The 22223-nt window shown below is 41.3% G+C and overlaps 1 protein-coding gene across 1 annotated transcript in view; it reads right to left on the reverse strand.

Annotated features, from left to right (window-relative positions):
* Positions 1–5527: 5527 nt before the first annotated feature.
* The window catches only part of LOC132639363 (uncharacterized), a 39028-nt gene continuing 22332 nt past the window's right edge, over positions 5528–22223 (reverse strand). The window contains exons 2-3 of the mRNA XM_060355815.1: positions 6013–6297; positions 5528–5962 (exon numbers count right to left, since the gene is read on the reverse strand). Coding sequence (XP_060211798.1) covers positions 5528–5962; positions 6013–6297 — 720 coding nt within the window. The remainder of the gene's footprint in view (positions 5963–6012; positions 6298–22223) is intronic.

The following is a 22223-nucleotide window of genomic DNA, read 5'->3' on the forward strand; positions in this document are numbered from 1 at the left end:
GCCCACAAGGCCCGATACTCTCGGTATAATTTTAACTACTTTGTTTTTGTCCGATTTTCTCAGACCACATCTAGATTAACATTCTAATCATGATATGACTATATTTTTCTATAAATCTTACGAAATTATTTTTGACATCTGAAAGTCTTATTCTGGTAATAATCTGTCGTGCCTTCCCAAATGATATATAGGCGCGTATTATGAATACTGTTCGGATACTTTGATTCGACCTGCCATTTGGTCTATTTCAGTTCCATTGAGTCTGCATAGTGATTTGTATGTATGTGGTTTCTCATTAATCTGTTCGTGGATGCCTCAACGCTTCCTTCACTGCGCCCGGGCCAGGTTCTGTTACTCGTGCACATTCCTCAGCATTATTCACCGAGTCCCTCGTACTTGCGGGCCGGGACACGTTATCTGTATATGTTTATGTTATGATGATACGGGGTTGGTGGCCAGGATGGCACATGATTATTTTCCACCGAGACCCACAGTAGAGCGCCAGGACACGTTATGAATACATGGTACATGATTATGACACGCATGATTTCACTCACCGAGTCCCTTATCAGAGGGCCGGGACATGTTATATGCTTATATGATGATTATATGATTTGGCATGCATCACCTATACTTTGGTACTATTTCTTTTTCCTGAGGTCTCGAATAAGGTACTCACCTTTTTGTACTACGGGCCCTCACTATAGCTCTGTCTGTTATATTTCTGAACCTCCGGTTCCGAGTGTGACTTTGCTAGTTATACCCTTGCATCTCCGGCTTTGACTGTGGTTTTGACAGCTATGTTTTTGTACTCCTGTTCTTGACCATGCTCATATTTGTTACATTTCTGCTTTACATACTCGGTACATTTTCCGTACTGACCCCCGGTTCTTCGGGGCCTTACATGCCCGCAGGTACAGACGCACCCGGTGATACGCCGCCAGTCTAGGGCACAGATTCTGCTATTTTGGAGAGCTCCTTTGATCCGGAGCGTGTACTTTTGGTATATATCTTCTGACATCTGTACATTCTGTACGTTTGGTAAATTCTGGGTACGGCGGGGCCCTGTCCCGTCATATGATTCTGTATGTCTGTTAGAGGCCTGTAGATATGTATGTGGGTTACGGGTTGCTACGATTCGGGTAGGTACGTACGCTTTTGTGACTCTGTCCGCTATGTTACCCTCAATGGCTTATGTGTAAGCGTCAGTATGTTTATGTATGGGTATATTTTCGCGCGCGCCGTATTTGTATTGGTTTGAATCTGTGAGCACCTATCATAAATTCTCTGTCTGGTTCGCCAACTCTGTTAGGTAGGTACGTATGGGTACCCAGTTAGGGTACCAGTCGCGGCCCACGGGGTCGGGTCGTGACATAAATTCCTCTTATTTCTAAGTGAATTTATTAATTAAGGTTTCAAAGCCTTAAGTTCTTATTATTTGTTCTTACCAAACCCTAGTTATTTTCCCAAATAAACCAAAACTTATGGCGTTAGCTAATGTTTGCAACCACTAACTATATGATTAAAACGAAGAACAAATAAACCCTAACAATCTATTATGTGTATATCAACCACAATCCCCAATCGCAAAACACCCTTCCTTGGGTTCACAACCTTAGTAAAGAAATTAGCTACTCATAAAAGAAGAAGAACAATAATAATTAATTGAGATCATAATGCTTACGAATGATTGATTTGAATTGAAGAGAAAATAATTGCAGTTGTTCGTAATCCCCAAAAGACTTCAAAAATTAGGAGTATTCAATTCTAAGGAATCAAAACTAAAATCTGGTGAATTGTAGACTACAAGAATCCTACAACAGGTATTTATAATGGTCTAAGTCGTGAAAAAATAAGTTGACAAAATTTCCCCTGTCGGATCAACATACAGACCGTATATTATGCGGTCCGTAAAATCTGCTTCTCCTGTCCGTAAAATCACCTTCTGCCGCCCAGATCTACACTCCCTTTTGACGGACCGTAAATATTTTACGGTCCGTAAAACTAGTTCGTAGATTCTTCCTTTAGTTGAGACTTCCTGTAAATGATCTACGGTGCGATTTACGGACCATAAATAATATACGGTCCGTACTTTCAGCCGTGAATTTCCTCTTCAGGTGAGAATTCTTTCACTGATATACTGTAGGATTTATGGACCGTAAATAATATACGGTCCTTCTTTTTGCTCTGTAACAATCCCAGCTTCAGTTACTTCTCTTTCTTGAACATCTTTTTAAGCTATTTTCACGACTTTCGCCACAAACACGATAAATACCTGTAACAGAACACAAACACATCAAAAGACCCAAACTTGCTTGAAAAACAAGTAAAACTCGCTGTCAAAATGCATCAAATGTGTCGGAATTTCGCGACACATAAACACCCCCAACTTAAAATCTTTGCTTGACCTCAAGCAAGTCACACAACACAAACGACTCAACTAACATAGATACAAATAGAACAACAATGTCTACAATGGTTTTGACTAAGAACTACCATCTTGCATTATTTATCTTGACTGGCCCGCTCAATTTAAAACAGTTCAACTCAGATGCATGATTCAAAACACGTCATAACTAATAATGAAGCTTCCATAAATGACAGCAAGTTATTGGAACTACTGATGCACGCTCAAACGCTACTTTTGGGTAAGTATTCAATGTTGCTCAACCTTCATGCCCTCATACAGACCAAAGAATGTCCCACATACAGACCAAATAATGTCCCACATACATATATACAAAGAATTTTGGATGAAAACGAAAGAAAGAAGAAACACTCACACTCACAAAGACGTTCACGCACTACAAATGCACATACTATATGCTTGCCCTTAATTTCAATGCCTTAACTTTGGACGGTTCAGCCGTGATCACACTAGGACTTGTTCTCGGCTTGTAATGTAGGCTTGGGGACGGGTAGAATACTCATTTAGGAATTAGTGAATCACCCTCCTTCAACACTACACCTTTCGTTTACCTTGATTCGTCTCTCATTTCTCTCTCTTTGTTTTCACTTGTTCGACCTCGATGTGGGTTGCTTATTAATGAAACTACTTTCTCTTTATGCTATAGTTTTTCTAATTTGCTTCTTCTTCTTCTTCTTCCTCTTCTTCTTCTTCTTCTTCTTCTTTTCTTTCACACTATTATATTGCTTTTTTTCCTAACACCCACATCAAATCATGACTGGATAACTCACGCCACCCCCAACTTAGGCTTTTAGGAATGATACCAGTCACCAAGTAATTAGCCAAATCCGCATACCAAGTTGCCACTTGCATAGACATCACTGAAACTTGCTCATCCAGAAAAGCATAATCAATATCAAGTTCCTCTACTGGCACCCCAGTTTCGTCTAGCCTAGAGAGATGGTCAGCGACCTGATTTTCGGACACTTTTCGATCTTTCACCTCAAAGTCGAACTCTTACAAAAAAGGACCCAACGAATCAGTTGCAGCTTAGCTTCCTTCTTTTGCCATAAGATGCCTTAACGCATCATGATCAGTGTACACCATAATCTTGGACCCCAACAAATAGGATCTAAACATTTCAAAAGCATACACTATAGCAAGCAGCTCTTGCTCAGTCATCGTGTAGTTCATCTGTGCAGCATTAAAAGTCCTACTAGCATAGTAGATTGGGTGCATAATTTATTGTGCCTCTGGCTGAGAACAGCACCAATCGCGAAGCCACTTCCATCACACATCAATATAAAGGGCGCACAGGAGCAGAAGTGAGACGCTCCTTCAATTGATTAAATTCCTTTCGGCACTTGACATAAAAACAAACTTGGCCTTTTTTTCAAGAAGATTGCACATCAGGTTAGCAATCTTGGAGAAATCTTTGATGAAGTGCCTGTAGAACCCAGCATGTCCCACAAAATGCCGAACACCTTTGACTAAAATGGGTGGAGGAAGTTTTGCAATCACACCTATCTTCGCTTGATCAACATCAATTCCATTTTTAGAGATTTTATGATTGAGGACAATCCCTTCCTTCACCATAAAGTGCATTTCTCCCAATTTAGCACAAGATTTGTCTCTTCACATCTTTTCAGTAGTTGACCCAGATGGTCAAGACAGTCATCGAACGAATCGCCCACAATAGAAAAATTATCCATAAACACTTCCAAGAATTCTTCTACCATGTCATAAAAGATCAACATCATACACCTATGAAAGGTTGCTGGTGCATTACACAACCTGAAGGGCATTCGGCTGAACGCAAAGGTCCCATAAGGACACGTAACAGTCAACTTCTTTTGATCTTCTAAGGTAACATTGATCTGATTATAGCTAGAGTATCCATCTAAGAAGCAATAGTAGGACCTCAAGCCATCCTATCAAGCATCTGATCAATGAACAATATGGAAAAATGGTCTTTACAAGTGGCTGAGTTCAGCTTTCTATAGTCCATGCAAAGACGCCATCCAGTAACTGTACGAGTGGGACTCGGATCATTCTTTGCATTAGGCACCACAGTGATACCTCCCTTCCTTGGAACACATTGAACTGGATTAACCTACTTGATGTCTGCAATCGGATACACTACCCCAGCATCTAACCACTTTATGATCTCCTTTTTCATGACCTCCTGCATGTTTTGGTTCAATATCTGCTGATGTTCAACACTCGAGTTGCTGTCCTCCTCTAGCTGAATTTTATGTTCACAAATACCAGAAGGAATACCCCGCATGTCTGCTATGGTCCAGCTAATAGAACGCCAATACTAGCGCAACATCTCCAATAATTGTTCAATCTGTTCCTTAGTCAGTAATGCAGAAACAATTACTGGCAATGTCTTGTCCGGACCAAGGAACTCATATATCAAGTGTGTTGGGAGCTGCATAAGCTCAAGCTTTGGTGGCTCAACAATAGAAGGCTTCGCTGGTGGAGGGGTTCTATTAGCAAGGTCAAGATTAAGCTTTCTTGTGTGGTAAGTGTAAATCGAAATCGAGTATTTTTTGGATTTTTTTTATTAAGTTCAACTAATTTCATTTCATCATTTCTACAGAACAGCCAATTAGCAAATTCTATAGGTATAGATTTTCTGAATCAAAAAGAAAAGAATGTGAAATAAAGATGCCAATAGAGAACCTTTTCTTTTTAACGATTCTAAATGTTTTATGGAATAGAAAAACTGGAAAAAAAAAACGCATAAGAACCCAGACCCTCAAGCACATTTACCATTTCTACGTAGCCCTTCATATTATCAGCATCAAAGTTCACCAGAATAGCAGCAAGAGCCTCTCCCAAACTTTCTTCTTCCATTTTATGTTCGACAGCGTCATCAATCCCATCAAATGAATCAATAACTGAGATATTCTCATAAGCACTTGAAAACTTCATCCCCTTACTTGTTTGGAAAGTTACCTCTTCATCATTCACTCAGAAATTGATCTCGTTCTTTTATGAGTCCATAAGCGCTCTGCCCGTAGAAAGGAAGGGTCTTCCCAAGATGATGGGAATATCTTTATTAGCCACACAATACAATATAACAAAATCAGCAGGCAACATGAACTTACCCACTTATACCAACACATCATCTACAACCCCAACTGGCTTCTTGACGGATCTGTCCGCTATTTGTAATCGCATAGATGTCGGTATAGGAATTCCCAATCCGGATTGCTTCAAAATATCAAGGAGAATTAAATTGATACTCACCCCATTATCACATTGATCACGAGCAAATGCATGAAGCTCGATATTCCACGTAATGGTAAACACCGCAGGATCTCCCTTCTTTTGAACCGTGGTGGAAGCAATAATTGAACTCACGCGATGAGTTAAATTCACTGTTTCATGTTGAACAAACCTCTTCTTCGTAAGCAGGTCTTTTATGAACTTAGCAAATTCGGGCATCTCTTTCACAGCATCTAAGAATAGAAAATTCACTGTTAACTGCTTGAACTGATCATAGAACTTTTGACACTTCGCATCATCAGTCTTCTTTGCCAACCTCTGAGGAAAGGGAGTATTTGCTTTTTATATCTGAGTCAAAGGACGAAGACCGCTTTTATAGTCTGTTTCCTATTATCCGTAGCAACATCTGGAATATCAGTAACTTTTTCTTCAACATGGACCTCATCATCTCTAATAGGCACATTAGACTGCACCTCTTCTTCCTTATTAATCGGATCTACATCAACCACCTTATTGTCTGCACTTTGAAGTATTTTTCTTTTGCTAATAGCAAAAGTACGCTCCACACCTCTGTTCTTAGGGTTTGGAATAGTATCACTAGGAAGTCCTCCCTTTCTAGCAGGATGTTGTTCTCTAGAAAGATCGCGTATCTCCTGTTCAATGTTTTGAATAGCTGCTGAGTGAGAAACCACTATCTCTGATAGCCACGATAATGTATTTTCAGTATTCGTCTGACTCGCCAACACTTTTTCAAGCATTGACCCAACCTCGAACTACCTTGATCATTAGACTGCCTTTTTGGTGGAATATAAGGGTGAGAATTTCTGTTTCTGAAGTTACCATTATTTTTGTTGTATTTACCATGGTTGGTCCACCATAGTTGTTATTGTAGTTCCCTTAGTTGTTATTGTATGCACCTTGCCCTTGTTAAGGTCTCCAGTATCTCTGAATTGGTCAAGGAATTACCCCTTTCAGATGTAGTTTGCATATTGAACATTCTCAACTGGCGGAGGGGGACCCTCTTGATATGGACCCTCTTAGATGTAACACCTCAGAAATTCCGTATGGGTTGATTCGTGGATAGGTTAATGTGCGATTAAGGTGATTATGAAATCCCTACGAGGATAAGCGAAGGATTAGATATCTTGAGGTTCATCTAATAAGATTTTGAAGTTCTATGAATATGTGAAGTTTAGTTTGTTGAAAGGAGCGAAACGTAAGTCATGTTCGGAAAGATTCCGCTATGATCGAGCTAATGTTTATGTGGTGATGTTTTAAAGGGCTAATATAGAGCCTATTGTATGGTTAATGAAGTATTATAAAAGTGCTAAGAAGGTTCCATAAGGATTGGAGATCAAATGAGTCGACGGAAATGAACTTCGGGAAACTGGGATTATACGGCCAAACATACTGGCCGTATCAAACATACGGACCGTATGTTGGACCATACAATCAGCCCAGATTGGCACCCTTCTCTGGACCAAATCTACGGCCAGACATACGGTCAATATAATTTATACGGACCGTATGTTGGTCCGTAGAACTGGTCGGGACAGATTTGGTGTATTTAATGAGGGATCCAAGTTTCATTTCATTTCATTTCCCTATCATACCCCTTCTCTCTAAAACATCTCTCTATATTTCTTCCACAAGAATTCAAGAGGTATTAGTGATCAACAACATAAACTAAGTGAATCAAGTATAAGAAACCCATTAAAGATCATCCAAGTCAAGAAATCTCATTGGAGATGAACTAGGGTTTTTGGCTCAAGTGAAGTATTTCCACCCAAAGCTTGTTCCTACAACATCTAAGGTAATATTTATGGTATTTCCATGTTGTTTAAGGTATTTGAAAATTGAACCACTTGGATTTTAGAAGTATATAGAAAAATGGGTCATGAATGTGAAAATAGTACCATTTTGAGTAATAGCTTGAATTGAGTCATTATTTTTGATATGTTGTGATATGGATACGTTACGAATGATGTTAAGAACATGGGATAGGCAATGTATATGAATAAACGTAGCTGTGTGTTATGACCATGGATATGGGTGATTGGAAGCGAATTGAGAAATATAGGTAATGTGGATGAATAAAGACTATTGCTATGAAATTGTGAATGTATTATTGACGTTTGGGAGTTGCTTTACGATATGGAGGAATGTCATATAAATAAAGGAGATGCTGTCTGATTTTCTATAGTTTTAGTCGTTTATGCTAGCTATCAATTTCTAATGAAAGTATAACTTTAATGAAGGTAGAAACGTGAGCGTTGAAGGAGAACGTGCAAGTGGTAAAATAGTTGAGCGGAAAGGTATGTAAGGCTAACCTTTCTTTCATAAGGCATGGTTCTTTAGCCAAATATCTATTCTTCTATGAGCCTATGATGCGCTCCAAATGATTCTATCTTCAAAAAGCTACAAAGCTTATAATCCTTGATATGTATTACGATTGTACTAAATTCCTCATATGACGAATAATCCTATAAGGATAGACATAATGAATGACGATAATGGTAATGATGATAATGATGACGACAATAATAGCGATAACGATAATGATGACGATGATAGTAGTGATAATGCGGAAGATGCCTATGAGCTTATATGTACGTGTGCCTATGTATGGCTATTGTGAAACCCCGAGCATATATGATCAGGTAGAATATATAGATGTAGAATATATATATATATATATATATATACGTCTATGACGATGCGCGTGCACCACTGCAGTTGGGTACGGATAACACTGAGACTTACATACTCAGTACATACTGACGTCCTTTTGTTTGTGGACGTTGCGTCATGCCCGCAGGTGGCCAGGGAGATTGGCTTGATCCATAGCTATATTTCTCAGAGACTACATAGTGGAGCTCCATCTCATTCGGAGCTATAGCTTTTGGTACTTATTCTTTTGTGTACATATTTATGGGCATAGCGGTGTCCTGTCCCGCCGATATGGTATGACATACTCTCATTAGAGGCTCGTAGACATGTGTATATAGTTAGATGTGTTTGGCCTTGTCGGCCTATATTTTGGATATCATTTTGTTAGCCTCGTCGACTTATGTACATTGATATGGGCTTAGTTGCTAATGTTGATATAAAGGTATTGTTGCACAATGGGATTCGTATTATTGATGAATATAAATGTATGATTTAATATGTGGCTCACCTAGATGTGAATGTAAAGGTATGTTTAGAGGTGCCCGGGTGGGCTAGCATCGGGTGCCCGTCGCGGCACTCCGGTTGGGTCGTGACAAAAGTGGTACCTGAGCAGTTCTGTCCTAGGGTGTGTTGCGTGCCACACTTATAAACAAGAGGCTGCGGGCATTTTAGGAATGATTGACATTCTTTCTTCATAACATCGTGCGATAGACCTATGTTATAAGAACTTCCTACTCCTTAACCGTGTATTGTGTGTTTCAGAGATGCCTGTAAAGAGAAAGGCTACAGCAGCCCAAAAGGGCAAGACAGTGGTAGAAAAGTGGGCTGAAAGAGCACCGCCAGTAGTTGTAGAGGAAAGTGAGTCCCAGAATGTGGCTCAATCGCAGTCCTCCCAGTCAGTGTTTATTTCTGAGGAGCGTGAGGGAGCCTCAGCCCCAGCTCCAGCACCTCCGGCTCCTCCACTAGATACTTCAGGCCAAGATGTAAAAGAGGCCATTCATTTGCATACTTAATTGGTTGCTGCCCAGACTCAGCGGCAAAGCACAGGGCAAGGTAATAGGGCTGTTAGTGCAAGGGCCCGTGATTTCATTAGCTTGAACCCTCCGGAATTCTTTGGATCAAAGCCGGATGAGGACCTTCAGAATTTTATTGATGGAATGTTAAGGACGCTTCGCTTGATACATGCTTCGGACACCGAATCGGTGGAGTTAACGTCCTATAGATTGAGGGATGTCTCGATCCATTGGTACACGGTTTGGATGGCTTCACGGGGAGCGAATGCACCTCCCCCGGTATGGCAAGAATTTGTTGATGTTTTCCTCCCACATTATTTTCCTCCAGAAGTTCGACTAGCTAGGGCCGATAAGTTCTTGAATTTGAGGCAAGGAAACATGAGTGCTCTAGAGTATTTCAATTTTTTGACTAGGTATGCTTCGGCCATGGTAGCGGATATGGGTGACCGAGTGCACCGATTTGTGAAAGGCCTAGGGCCACATTTGATGGATAGGTGCTTGACCGCGTCCCTTCAGAACAACATGGAAATTTCACGCATTCAAGCCCATGCTCAAAATTTAGAAGAAAGTCTACAACAGCAAAGAACTGAACGTGAGCATGATAGGGGACATAGCAAGAGGGCAAGATCTTCGGGTCTGATGAGTGAGTTTAGAGGCGGCCACAAATAGTGGTTTTCTAGGCATTCAGGCCATTCTATGACTGGTGCGCCTCCACGGTTTTCAGGCCAGAGATTCGATAGTGTCACGACCCGGCTGGGGGCCGTGACGGGTACCCGAGGCTGACCACCGAGCACCCCTTATTCCCTCACTTATCATAGTCATTTACGCTCCTTTATCATTCACATATTCATAATCGCATGACAATCATTTTTCGGTGGAAAGCACAATTATTCCATACATATATATATATATATATATATATATATATATATATATATATATATATATATATATATATATAAATTCCTCGGTAGACTATCAAAATAATATATGTAATATATTTATGCATACTGTAGTAGACTTGTGAGACCATCTAACCCACACTACGCATCTACGAGCCTCTACTGACATACTATACATGTAGACAGAACAAGACTCCGTCATGCCCAAAATATACATATGTACCAAAGAATAATCATAAGCACCTCCGAACAATGGAGTGCTTTCAATCAGCTGACAGCTCCTAAGAATCCGGATCGAGCTCACCTCCCTGTCTACCTGTGGGCATGAACACAGCGTTCAAAAAACAATGGACGTCAGTACGAATGTTCTACTGAGTATGAGAGGCATGAACAATAACAAAACATCAAGAAAATAAAGGGAGCATCAAGTATGGAGCAACTGTACCAGGCTAGGAATCGTATCAAAAGTAATGCATACTGACTTACTTTTATGCTTATCATCATTTCGTGTATACATATCGTATATATATATATATATATATATATATATATATATATATATACTGCCCGACCATATAGGTGCGGTGTGATAATCAGTAACATTAGCCCGCGTCCAGGCCTCCCGCGTCCGGGGTACCATCTCATGCCGCCCACTAGTGGTGTCTGCCCATGCCAACTGGTCATGGTGTATCGTATAGCTGCCCGCTTTCGCGGTGACTGCCCGGCCAACTAGGCCCGGTGTAATATGATTATGACATGCTCATTATGAAATACTTATAATAATATGCTTATCAAAATATGCTCACAATTGTTCATGTATAGGGACACTAGAACAAGTGTATTTTATCGAGGTGACGTAAGGTCGTGAACCCTCGATTCCATTATGGGCATTCATGAACATTCTGCCTCACCTTGAAGGGACTAGTATGTAAGGTAAGTGTATAAAATGGACGACATCATTTACTTTATAGGAACGTCATATCATATCTCTTGACTCATATAGCTATTCACGATCTTAAGCTCTTGGCTTTCCGGAATATAGGAGAATCATGGATTGGAAGAAGAATCATATTATGGGATTCATGCCATAGAAAGAAAAGGATTAGCCTCACATACCTTTGTCGCTTAGTTAAGCTATCGTTCACTTGTTCTCCTTCAATATCACATTGCTACTTTCACGAGAGAATACGCATTATAGTTAGTCAATCGACCATAAGAACGCATCGTTATTTCTAGAGAAAATTGGGCAGCGTTTCCTTTGTTTCTGCTACTTTTCTCATGTTCTATCTCAACTCCCAAACATTTACAACAACACTCACAATATCGTATCAACATTCATCACTTATCTATATTTAGTAAAATCTACCATTTTTCTCCAATTTCTCCACATTTAATGGTTTTAGCTCATCATCATAATTTTGCTTACTTCACACCTATTCCATGGTCTATACGCCACTTATAATGTATTCATCATCACAACCTATCAACGTTCATGATTCCATTCAACTATCATTCAATTGTGACACTATTCACTCAGTAATGGCCCATTTTCTATGTTCTTCTACATTTCAAGCATCTTAGCTTTCCAATACCTTAAATAGCATGATAAAGTCATGAAAGATACCTTAGATGATGGTGGAAGAAGCCTAGAGTGGAATCACTCCTTTAGCACCAAAACCCTTCTTCACCTCTTTTGGAATTTCTTGAAGGAGATGACTTCCAATTAGGTTTCATACACTTTGTTTCATAGATTTGGTGTTGATGATCATTGATTTCCTTGGTATTCTTGTGGTTGAAGTGTTTGGAGTGTTCTAGAGATTTCTAGGGAGAAATTTCGTGAAGATGAAATGAGAACATGAACTTGGGTCCCTCCTTTTTAATAGCTAAAATCTAATTTTTATGAACAGTGGTCAAAATGCACAGTGGTCGTAAACCCCACTTTACAGGCCGTATACTGGTTTACGGTCCGTCCTTCTCGACCGTATTTAAGCATATCAGGAACATAAAGGTTGGCTGAGGATCATGGCAGTATGCGACTCAGTTTACGAGCCGTATTTCAATTTATGGTCTCTATTCCAAGTCGTTTTTAACCATTCGAAGCATTTGACAGAAAATTGAAATTTTTGAAATGTTGAAGGACGATGACATTTTACGGTCCGTAAATCACTTTACGGGCCGTATTCCATTTTACGACCACTGGCTGAAATGAAATTCTGCAACTTTCTTAATTCCAAAGTTCATAAATAGTCATTCCCTACTTTTTAAAACATCGCACACTCATGCCCTTCGTTGGTCTATTCATTGTTGGCTCATGAAACATTTCTGAGGTGTAACACTCTTCCCCCTTTTTTGGAACATTCGTCCTCGAATGGTAAACACTCGAGATTCTACCAAAATTCTGCCGGAGTTTCCCCTGTAATTTGACATTACCAACCTGTCACAACAACCCATAATATCATCGCCTTACAGGGCTACATCACAATATCAACATGTCCGTGGCCACACACGACCAAAAGCATAAAATGAAGCGTACATACCTCATATCGGCGGCGTTTCGTCTTGGATCTTTCCCGGGGGTTGGAATAAGTGTGGGCACTTGGATTTCATGTTCTCTTCGGCTTCCCAAGTCATTTCTTTCCGATTGTTGTCTCGCCACAATACTTTGACTGACGCTACCTCTTTATTTCGAAGCTTGCGCACTTGCCTATCTAGGATGGAAATAGGTACATCTTCATAGGTTAGCTTTTCCGTTATTTTCACATCGGCTACCGGGACAATCTTGGTGGGGTCTCCAACACACTTGCGGAGCATCGAAACATGGAAGACTGGATGGACTGATTCAAGCTCCGAAGGCAAATCCAATTCATAGGCTACCTGACCCACCTTGCGGATGATTTTGTAGGGTCCAATGTATCTGGGACTTAGCTTCCCTTTCTTACCAAATCTCATCACCCCTTTCATTGGCGACACTTTCAAGAACAACAAATCACCGGCTTGAAATTCCAAGTCTCGTCGGCGATTTTCCGCATAGGACTTTTGGCGACTTATAGCTGTCAACAACCGATCATGGATCACCTTGACTTTTCCTATTGCTTGTTGGATTAATTCAGGGCCCACTAGTTGTGCTTCTCTTATTTCGAACCATCCGATTGGAGATCTACATTTCGTTCCATATAAAGCTTCATATGGAGCCATTTGTATACTGGAATAATAGCTGTTGTTATATGAAAATTCAATTAGCGGCAAATGATCGTCCCAACTTCCACCAAAATCCAGCATACATGCTCGTAACATATCCTCCAAGGTCTGAATAGTACGTTCGGCTTGTCCGTCAGTCTGTGGTTGAAATGCCGTGCTAAGCTTCACTTGAGTGCCTAGACCTTTTTGAAAGGATTTCCAAAATTTGGCTGTAAACGGTGCCCCTCTGTCTGTGATGATAGATAATGGGATTCCATGGGGTCGCACAATTTCTTTGAGATATAACCTTGCATAGTCTTCTGCTCAGTACGTGGTCTTGACTGGAATAAAATGGGATGCTTTCGTCAGCCTATCCACGATCACCCATATAGAGTCATACCTGCCACGGGAACGGGGTAATCCCACGATGAAATCCATGTTTATCACTTCCCATTTCCAAGCAGGGATTTCTATTGCCTGTAACAAGCCCCCTGGCTTCTGATGTTCAGCTTTTACGTGTTGGCAATTTGAACATTGTGCTACGAATTCTGCTATGTCTCTCTTCATGCCATCCCACCAATACATCATCTTGAGATCACGATACATTTTTGTTGCACTTGGATGAATAGAATACCGAGAATAGTGGGCTTCTTCTAGAATCCGTTGGCGTAATTTTGCACATCCGGCACACATAGCCTGCCTCGGTATCTAAGAATTCCATCCATAGAAACTTCTAACGGAGATTTTTCCTTCCCATAAGATGTGTCTCTATAACGACATAACTGCGGATCTTCGCACTGCCGTTCTTTCACTTCCATATCCAAGGACGAAATTGTGGAATCATTTATACTAATCCTGGCATTGCCCGAATCAATTATACGCACTCCTAAATTTCCTAGTCGGTGAAGTTCTTGAACCATCTCTTTTCTTTCCGTGGGGATTCCACATAAGCTGCCCATTGATTGCCGGCTAAGTGCATCAGCTACTACATTTGCTTTACCGGGGTGGTACAAAATGTTCACGTCATAATCTTTTAATAATTCTAACCACTGCCTCTGCCGTAAATTCAGCTCCTTTTGTTTAAAAATGTACTGGAGGCTCTTGTGATCTTTATAGATATCAACGTGCACCCCGTATAAATAATACCTCAATATTTTTAGGGTATGAATAACCGCAGCTAGTTCGAGATCATTAGTTGGATAATTCTTCTCATGTTTCTGTAATTGTCTCGAAGCATATGCAATAAATTTCCTGTGCTGTATCAATACGCATCCTAGTCCAACACCGGACGCATCACAGTATACCACGTAGCCATCTGATCCTTCTGGGAGTGTTAAGATCGGAGTTGAGGTCAACCTGTCTTTCAACTCTTAGAAATTACGCTCACATACATCATCCCACTGAAATTTAGCGGACTTGTGAGTTATCTTCGTCAATGGGGCTAAAATAGATGAAAATCCCTCTATGAACCTTCTATAATATCCTGCCAAACCCAGGAAACTACGAACTTCTGTTGGCGTCGTAGGCCTTGGCCAAGTCTTCACAGCTTCAATTTTCTGAGTGTCGACTCGGATACCATCATCTAATATAATATGGCCCAAGAATGTTACAGAATTCAGCCAGAACTCACACTTTGAAAATTTTGCATACAATTCTCGGGCTCGAAGAATGCCAAGTACAATTCTTAGATGGTCCGCATGTTCTGATTCTGTGCGAGAATACACCAGAATATCATCGATAAATACTATCACAAATAGATCCAAGAGAGGCCTTAATATGTTGTTCATTAAATTCATAAATATAGCCGGAGCATTAGTCAACCCGAATGGCATTACTCGAAATTCATAGTGGCCATATCTCGTTCGGAAAGCTATTTTGGGAATATCTGCTTCTCTAACTCTCACTTGATGGTAACCCGATCACAAATCTATTTTAGAAAACCATTTAGCACCTTGCTGCTGATCAAATAAGTCATCAATCCTTAGAAGAGGATATTTGTTCTTTATCATCACTTTGTTCAATTGCCTGTAGTCGAAACACATTCGTAAGGATCCGTCCTTCTTTCTCACAAACAAGACTGGTGCTCCCCACGGCGATGAGCTGGGTCTGATAAACCCCTTGTCAAGCAGATCTTTCAGCTGTGTTTTTAGTTCTTTCAATTCTGCCGGAGCCATTCGGTAAGGAGGAATAGAAATGGGCTCCGTGTCTGGCAATACATCAATGGCGAAATCAATTTCTCTTTCTGGAGGAAGACCTGGGAGTTCGTCTGGAAATACGTCTGGGAATTCCTTCACCACCGGAACAGATTGAAGAGTTGGCGAATCTGCTTCTGTATCATGAACTCGAACTAAATGACAAATATAGCCCTTGGCTATCATCTTCCTTGCCTTGAGGTAGGAAATAAACATACCCTTTGGGGATGCCGTATTCCCCTTCCATTCAAGTATGGGCTCTCCCGAAATTTGGAATCGGACCACTTTCGCCCGGCAATCAACATTAGCATAACATGACGCTAGCCAATCCATGCCCATGATTACATCGAAATCTACCATTTCAAGCTCAATCAAATTAGCTTTAGTCTGACGATCACATATCACAATGACATAATCCTTATAAACTTGTCTGGGTATCACGGGATCACCAACCGGAGTGAACACTTCGAAAGGTCTAATCGGCTCGGGTTTCACCCCAATACAATCAGCAACATATGGAGTAACATACAAGAAATTAGAACCCGGATCGATAAGAGCATATACATCACGGGAAAATATAGTCAATGTACCTGTGACCACATCTGGGGAGGACTCAAGATCCTATCGCCCAGCCAAAGCATATACGCGGGGCTGAACAGCACCTGAAGTAGACGCTCCCCCTCTGCCTCTACCTCTACCTGCTGGAGTTTGATGAGTCTGTGCTGTCGGACGTACTGAAGAAGATCCCGCTGCTGAACCTGTGGGCTGAGTCCCAACCCTATCTCTCACCGACGGGCAATCTCTCATCATGTGCCCGGTCTGACCACAAGAATAACAAGCATCCGTACCCTGATAACATCGTCCGGAATGCAATTTACCGCACTGGCTTCACCGCGGTACCGGAGGTCTCCTCTGACTGAAACCTCCCCTAAACTGAGAATCTAAGGCCCTTGAACTCTGGCCCTGTCCTGACTGGGAGGAACGATCAAACCTCCTAACTGGAAATCTGGTAGGCGCACTAGTCGCTGACTGTCCTGAGTGCCTAGAATACATCTGTCTCGATCCCCCTCTATACTCGCTGCTCGTTCCCATAGACCTAGCCCTCTTACCTTGCCTTCGGTCAATATCACAATCACTCCTTGGCGGCTGTTGTCATCCCTCTAAATTCTGAGCATGGGCCTGTATACGGGAAATATCCATCCCATCTTGCAATGAAGCCGTTAAACAATCTTTGAATAGATGTGGTCTCAAACCACTCACAAACCTGTGCACTCGATCCCCCCATGTCGTCCACCATTGTCGGGGCGTACCTGGCTAGAGAATTAAATTGCAGGCTATACTCTCGAGCACTCATGCTTCCTTGCTTTAGATTCAAGAACTTGTCCGCTCTAGCTCGGCGGACCTCGGGCGGCAAATAATGGCGAATGAAAGCATCAACAAACTCTTGCCAACCGGGAGGAGGTGCATTTTCTGTCCTCGATGCTATCCAATTGTTATACCACAATACCGCCACATCATGGAGTCTATAAGAAGCCAACTTTACCGCTTCAGTCTCAGAAGCATGCATGAGTTTCAGAGTCCTCAGCATCTCATCAATGAAGCCTTGTGGGTCCTCATCCAGCATCGACCCGAAAAATTCTGGAGGATTTAGATTCAGGAAATCATGGGCTGTCGTACTAGCGGAATGATCACTCGGGCCCACATTCTGCCGCTGTGCCTGGGCGGCAACCAATTGCGTCAATAGATGAATATCTTCGGTCACTTGTTGACCCGAAGCAGCTGGCGGAGGCTCCTCCTTGCCCTTCTACATTGGGCGAGGCCTCATTTTGTGACTCGCCCTCGTCTTCATTCATTTGAGGCTCTCTTTCCGCCCGCCTCTTTGTCGTAGCCTTGCCCTTCTGGGTGGCTGTAGCTTTTCCCTTTGGCGGCATTCTGAAATCACAACACACTTTTAGGAGGAGCAAAGACTTATGCATGGCTCTATCGCACAATCTCATAAGAAGAAAGACGGTCATTTTCCTAAATGCCCTCTAGCCTCCTGTCTATTGATGTGGCGCGCAACACACCATAAACAAGACTCTACTAGGCACGGCTCGTAGACACTTCCTAGGACGAACTGCTCTGATACCACTTCTATCACGACCCGGCTGGGGGCCGCGACGGGTACCCGAGGCTGACCACCAAGCAACCCTTATTCCCTCACTTATCATAGTCATTTACGCTCCTTTATCATTCACAAATTCATAATCGCATGACAATCATTTTTCGGTGGAAAGCACAATTAGTCCATACATACATACATATATATATATATATATATATATATATATATATATATATATATATATAAATGCCTCAGTAGACTATCAAAATAATATATGTAATATATTTATGCATACTGTAGTAGACTTGTGAGACCATCTAACCCACACTACGCATCTACGAGCCTCTACTGACATACTATACATGTAGACAGAACAAGACTCCGTCATGCCCAAAATATACATATGTACCAAAGAATAATCATAAGCACCTCCGAACAATGGAGTGCTTTCAATCAGCTGACAGCTCCTAAGAATCCGGATCGAACTCACCTCCCTGTCTACCTGTGGGCATGAACACAGCGTCCAAAGAAAACGGACGTCAGTACGAATGTTGTACTGAGTATGAGAGGCATGAACAATAACAACACATCAAGAAAATAAAGGGAGAATCAAGTATGGAGCAACTGTACCTGGCTAGGAATCGTATGAAACGTAATGCATGCTGACTTACTTTTATGCTTATCATCATCTTGTGTATGCATATCGTATATATATATATATATATATATATATATATATATATATACTGCCCGACCATATAGGTGCGGTGTGATAATCAGTAACATTAGCCCGCGTCCAGGCCTCCCGCATCCGGGGTACCATCTCATGCCGCCCACTAGTGGTGTCTGACCATGCCAACTGGCCATAGTGTATCGTATAGCTGCCCGCTTTAGCGGTGACTGGCCGGCCAACTAGGCCCGGTGTAATATGATTATGACATGCTCATTATGAAATACTTATAATAATATGCTTATCAAAATATGCTCACAATTGTGCATGCATAGGGACTCTAGAACAAGTGTATTTTATCGAGGTGACGTAAGGTCGTGAACCCTCGATTCCATTATGGGCATTCATGAACATTCTGCCTCACCTTGAAGGGACTAGTATGTAAGGTGAGTGTATAAAATGGATGACATCATTTACTTTATAGGAACGTCATATCATATCTCTTGACTCATATAGCTATTCATGATCTTAAGCTCTTGGCTTTCCGGAATATAAGAGAATCATGGACAGGAAGAAGAATCATATTATGGGATTCATGCCATAGAAAGGAAAGGATTAGCCTCACATACCTTTGTCGCTTAGTTAAGGTATCGTTCACTTGTTCTCCTTCAATATCACGTTGCAACCTTCACGAGAGAATACGCACTATAGTCAGTCAATCGACCATAAGAACGCATCGTTATTTCTAGAGAAAATTTGGCAGCGTTGCCTTGGTTTCTGCTACTTTTCTCATGTTCTATCTCAACTCCCAAACATTTACAACAACACTCACAATATCGTATCAACATTCATCACTTATCTATATTTAGCAAAATCCACCATTTTCTCCAATTTCTCCACATTTAATGGTTTTAGCTCATCATCATAATTTTGCTTACTTCACACCTATTCCATGGTCTATACGCCACTTATAACGTATTCATCATCACAACCTATCAACGTTCATGATTCCATTCAACTATCATTCAATTGTGACACTATTCACTCAATAATGGCCCATTTTCTATGTTCTTCTACATTTCAAGCATCTTAGCTTTCCAATACCTTAAATAGCATGATAAAGTCATGAAACATACCTTAGATGATGGTGGAAGAAGCCTAGAGTGGAATCACTCCTTTAGCACCAAAACCCTTCTTCACCTCTTTTGGAATTTCTTGAAGGAGATGACTTCCAATTAGGTTTCATACACTTTGTTTCATAGATTTGGTGTTGATGATCATTGATTTCCTTGGTATTCTTGTGGTTGAAGTGTTTGGAGTGTTCTAGAGATTTCTAGGGAGAAATTTCGTGAAGATGAAATGAGAACATGAACTTGGGTCCTTCCTTTTTAATAGCTAAAATCTAATTTCTATGAACAGTGGTCAAAATGCACAGTGGTCGTAAACCCCACTTTACAGGCCGTATACTGGTTTACGGTCCGTCCTTCTCGACCGTATTTAAGCATATCAGGAACATAAAGGTTGGCTGAGGATCATGGCAGTTTGCGACTCAGTTTACGGGCTGTATTTCACTTTACCATTTAAAGCATTTGACAGAAAGTTGAAATTTTTGAAATGTTGAAGGACGATGGCACTTTACGGTTCGTAAATCACTTTACGGGATGTATTCCATTTTACGACCACTGGCTGAAATAAATTTCTGCAACTTTCTTAATTCCAAAGTTCATAAATAGTCATTCCCAACTTAGTAAAACATCGCACACTCATGCCCTTCGTTGGTCTATTCATTGTTGGAGCACGAAAAATTTCTGAGGTGTAACAGATAGATCTACTCGTTTCGGGCCGAGTCAGAGTTTTTTGGGGTCTTAGTTCAGAGGTGATTCGTGTCGGGCGAGGCCACCCATACCACAATGTTCCCAGTGTGGGAAGTTACATTAGGGTCAGTACCGATCGGGTTCAGAGGTTTGCTATTCATGTGGCCGACCAGGCCATATTATGCGTGATTGCCCCTCAGTTAATGGTAGAGGTAGGACCCAGCCTTCAGGGTCGGTAGCCTGATCTTTATCAGCTGTACGCCCTATGGGGCCAGGTTCGCATGCGCCAGTCAGTCATGGTAGAGGCAGAGGGAGAGTCCCCAGTTCTAGCAGTCCTTAGCACCGTATTTATGCTTTGGCTGGACGCCAAGATCTTGAGTCTTCTCCTGATGTGGTCACAGGTATATTATCGCTATTTTCTCATAATCTGTTTGCTTTGATTGATCCGAGCTCCACATTTTCATATGTTACTCCGTATATTGCGGGTCGGTTTAGAGTCGAACCGGAGTCGATCAAACCTTTTGAGGTGTCTACACCCATTAGTTTATCGGTAATAGCTAGCCGAGTATATAGAAACTGTATAGTTGTGGTTTGTGACCGTCGTATTATGATTGACTTGCATGAGTTAAAAATGGTAGACTTTGATGTTATTATGGGCATAGATTGGTTGGCTTCTTGCTAGGCCAATGTCGATTGTAGAATGAAAATGGTTCGTTTCCAATTTCCGGTAGAACTAGTTTTAGAATGGAAAGGGAATATTGCGTCACCAAAAGGTAAGTTTATTTCCTATCTAAAGGCAAGGAAAATGATCACAAAAGGATGTATTTATCATCTAGTTAGGGTTCAAGATGTAGAAGCTGAATCGCCAACTCTTCAGTCTGTTCCCGTGGTGAATGAATTTTCGGATGTGTTCCCGGAAGAGCTTCCAGGCCACCCTCCTGAGCGGGAGATTGATTTTGCTATTGATGTGTTGCTAGACACTAAGCCTATATATATTCCTCCTTATAGAATGGCTCCAGCAGAATTGAAAGAGTTGAAGGAGCAATTGAAAGACTTGCCTGAGAAAGGCTTTATTAGGCCTAGTTCATCCCTGTAGGGAGCACCCGTATTGTTTTTCCGAAAGAAAGATGGCTCCTTGAGAATGTGCATCGACTATCGACAATTGAATAAGGTGACGATTAAGAACAAATGTCCTTTTTCCATGGATTGATGACTTATTTGATCAATTACAAGGTGCCAAATGATTTTCAAAGATAGATTTGATGTCCGGGTATCATCCAGTGAGATTTAGGGAGAAAGATATCCCTAAGACAGCCTCCAGAACAAGATATGGCCATTTTGAGTTCCGGGTAATGTCATTTGGGCTAACTAATGCACCGACAGTATTTATGGATTTGATGAACAATGTGTTCATGCCCTTCCAAGATCTATTTGTGATTGTATTCATCGACGATATCTTTGGGTATTTTAGATCCGAGGAAGAACATGCGGATCATTTGCGTGCTGTCCTTAGAGTTCTTCGAAGAGAGAAATGGCTCGTAAGCTCCAGCAGCTAGCTAGCCTAGGAGTTTGAGTAGTGGACTCAGGTAGCAGGGGGACTACCATTCATAATTCAGCAGTCTCGTCACTAGTAGCGGAAGTGCAAGAGCAACAATACGAAGATCACATGCTAATGCATTGCAGAGATACACTCCCTCAGAAGGAGGAGTCATCATTTGAGATTGCAGAAGACGGAGTTCTCCGATGCCGAGGCAGATTATTTGTTCCTAATGTGGCAGATTTATGCCACCAAATATTGAGAGAAACCCATTGCTCCCGTTATTCTGTCCACCCTGGAGCGACGAAAATGTACCATGATCTTAAGTCTATATATTGGTGGAATGGGATGAAGAAAGATATAGCGGAATTCGTAGCTCAATATCCCAACTGTCAACAAGTGAAAATCGAGCACCAAAAGCTGGGCGGATTGCTACAAGCAATAGAAATTCAAAGTTGGAAGTGGAAAGTGATTAACAAGGACTTCATTACGGTCTTACC

Source organism: Lycium barbarum, chromosome 5 (genome assembly GCF_019175385.1).
Source record: "Lycium barbarum isolate Lr01 chromosome 5, ASM1917538v2, whole genome shotgun sequence".
Classification (NCBI taxonomy): Eukaryota; Viridiplantae; Streptophyta; class Magnoliopsida; order Solanales; family Solanaceae; genus Lycium; species Lycium barbarum.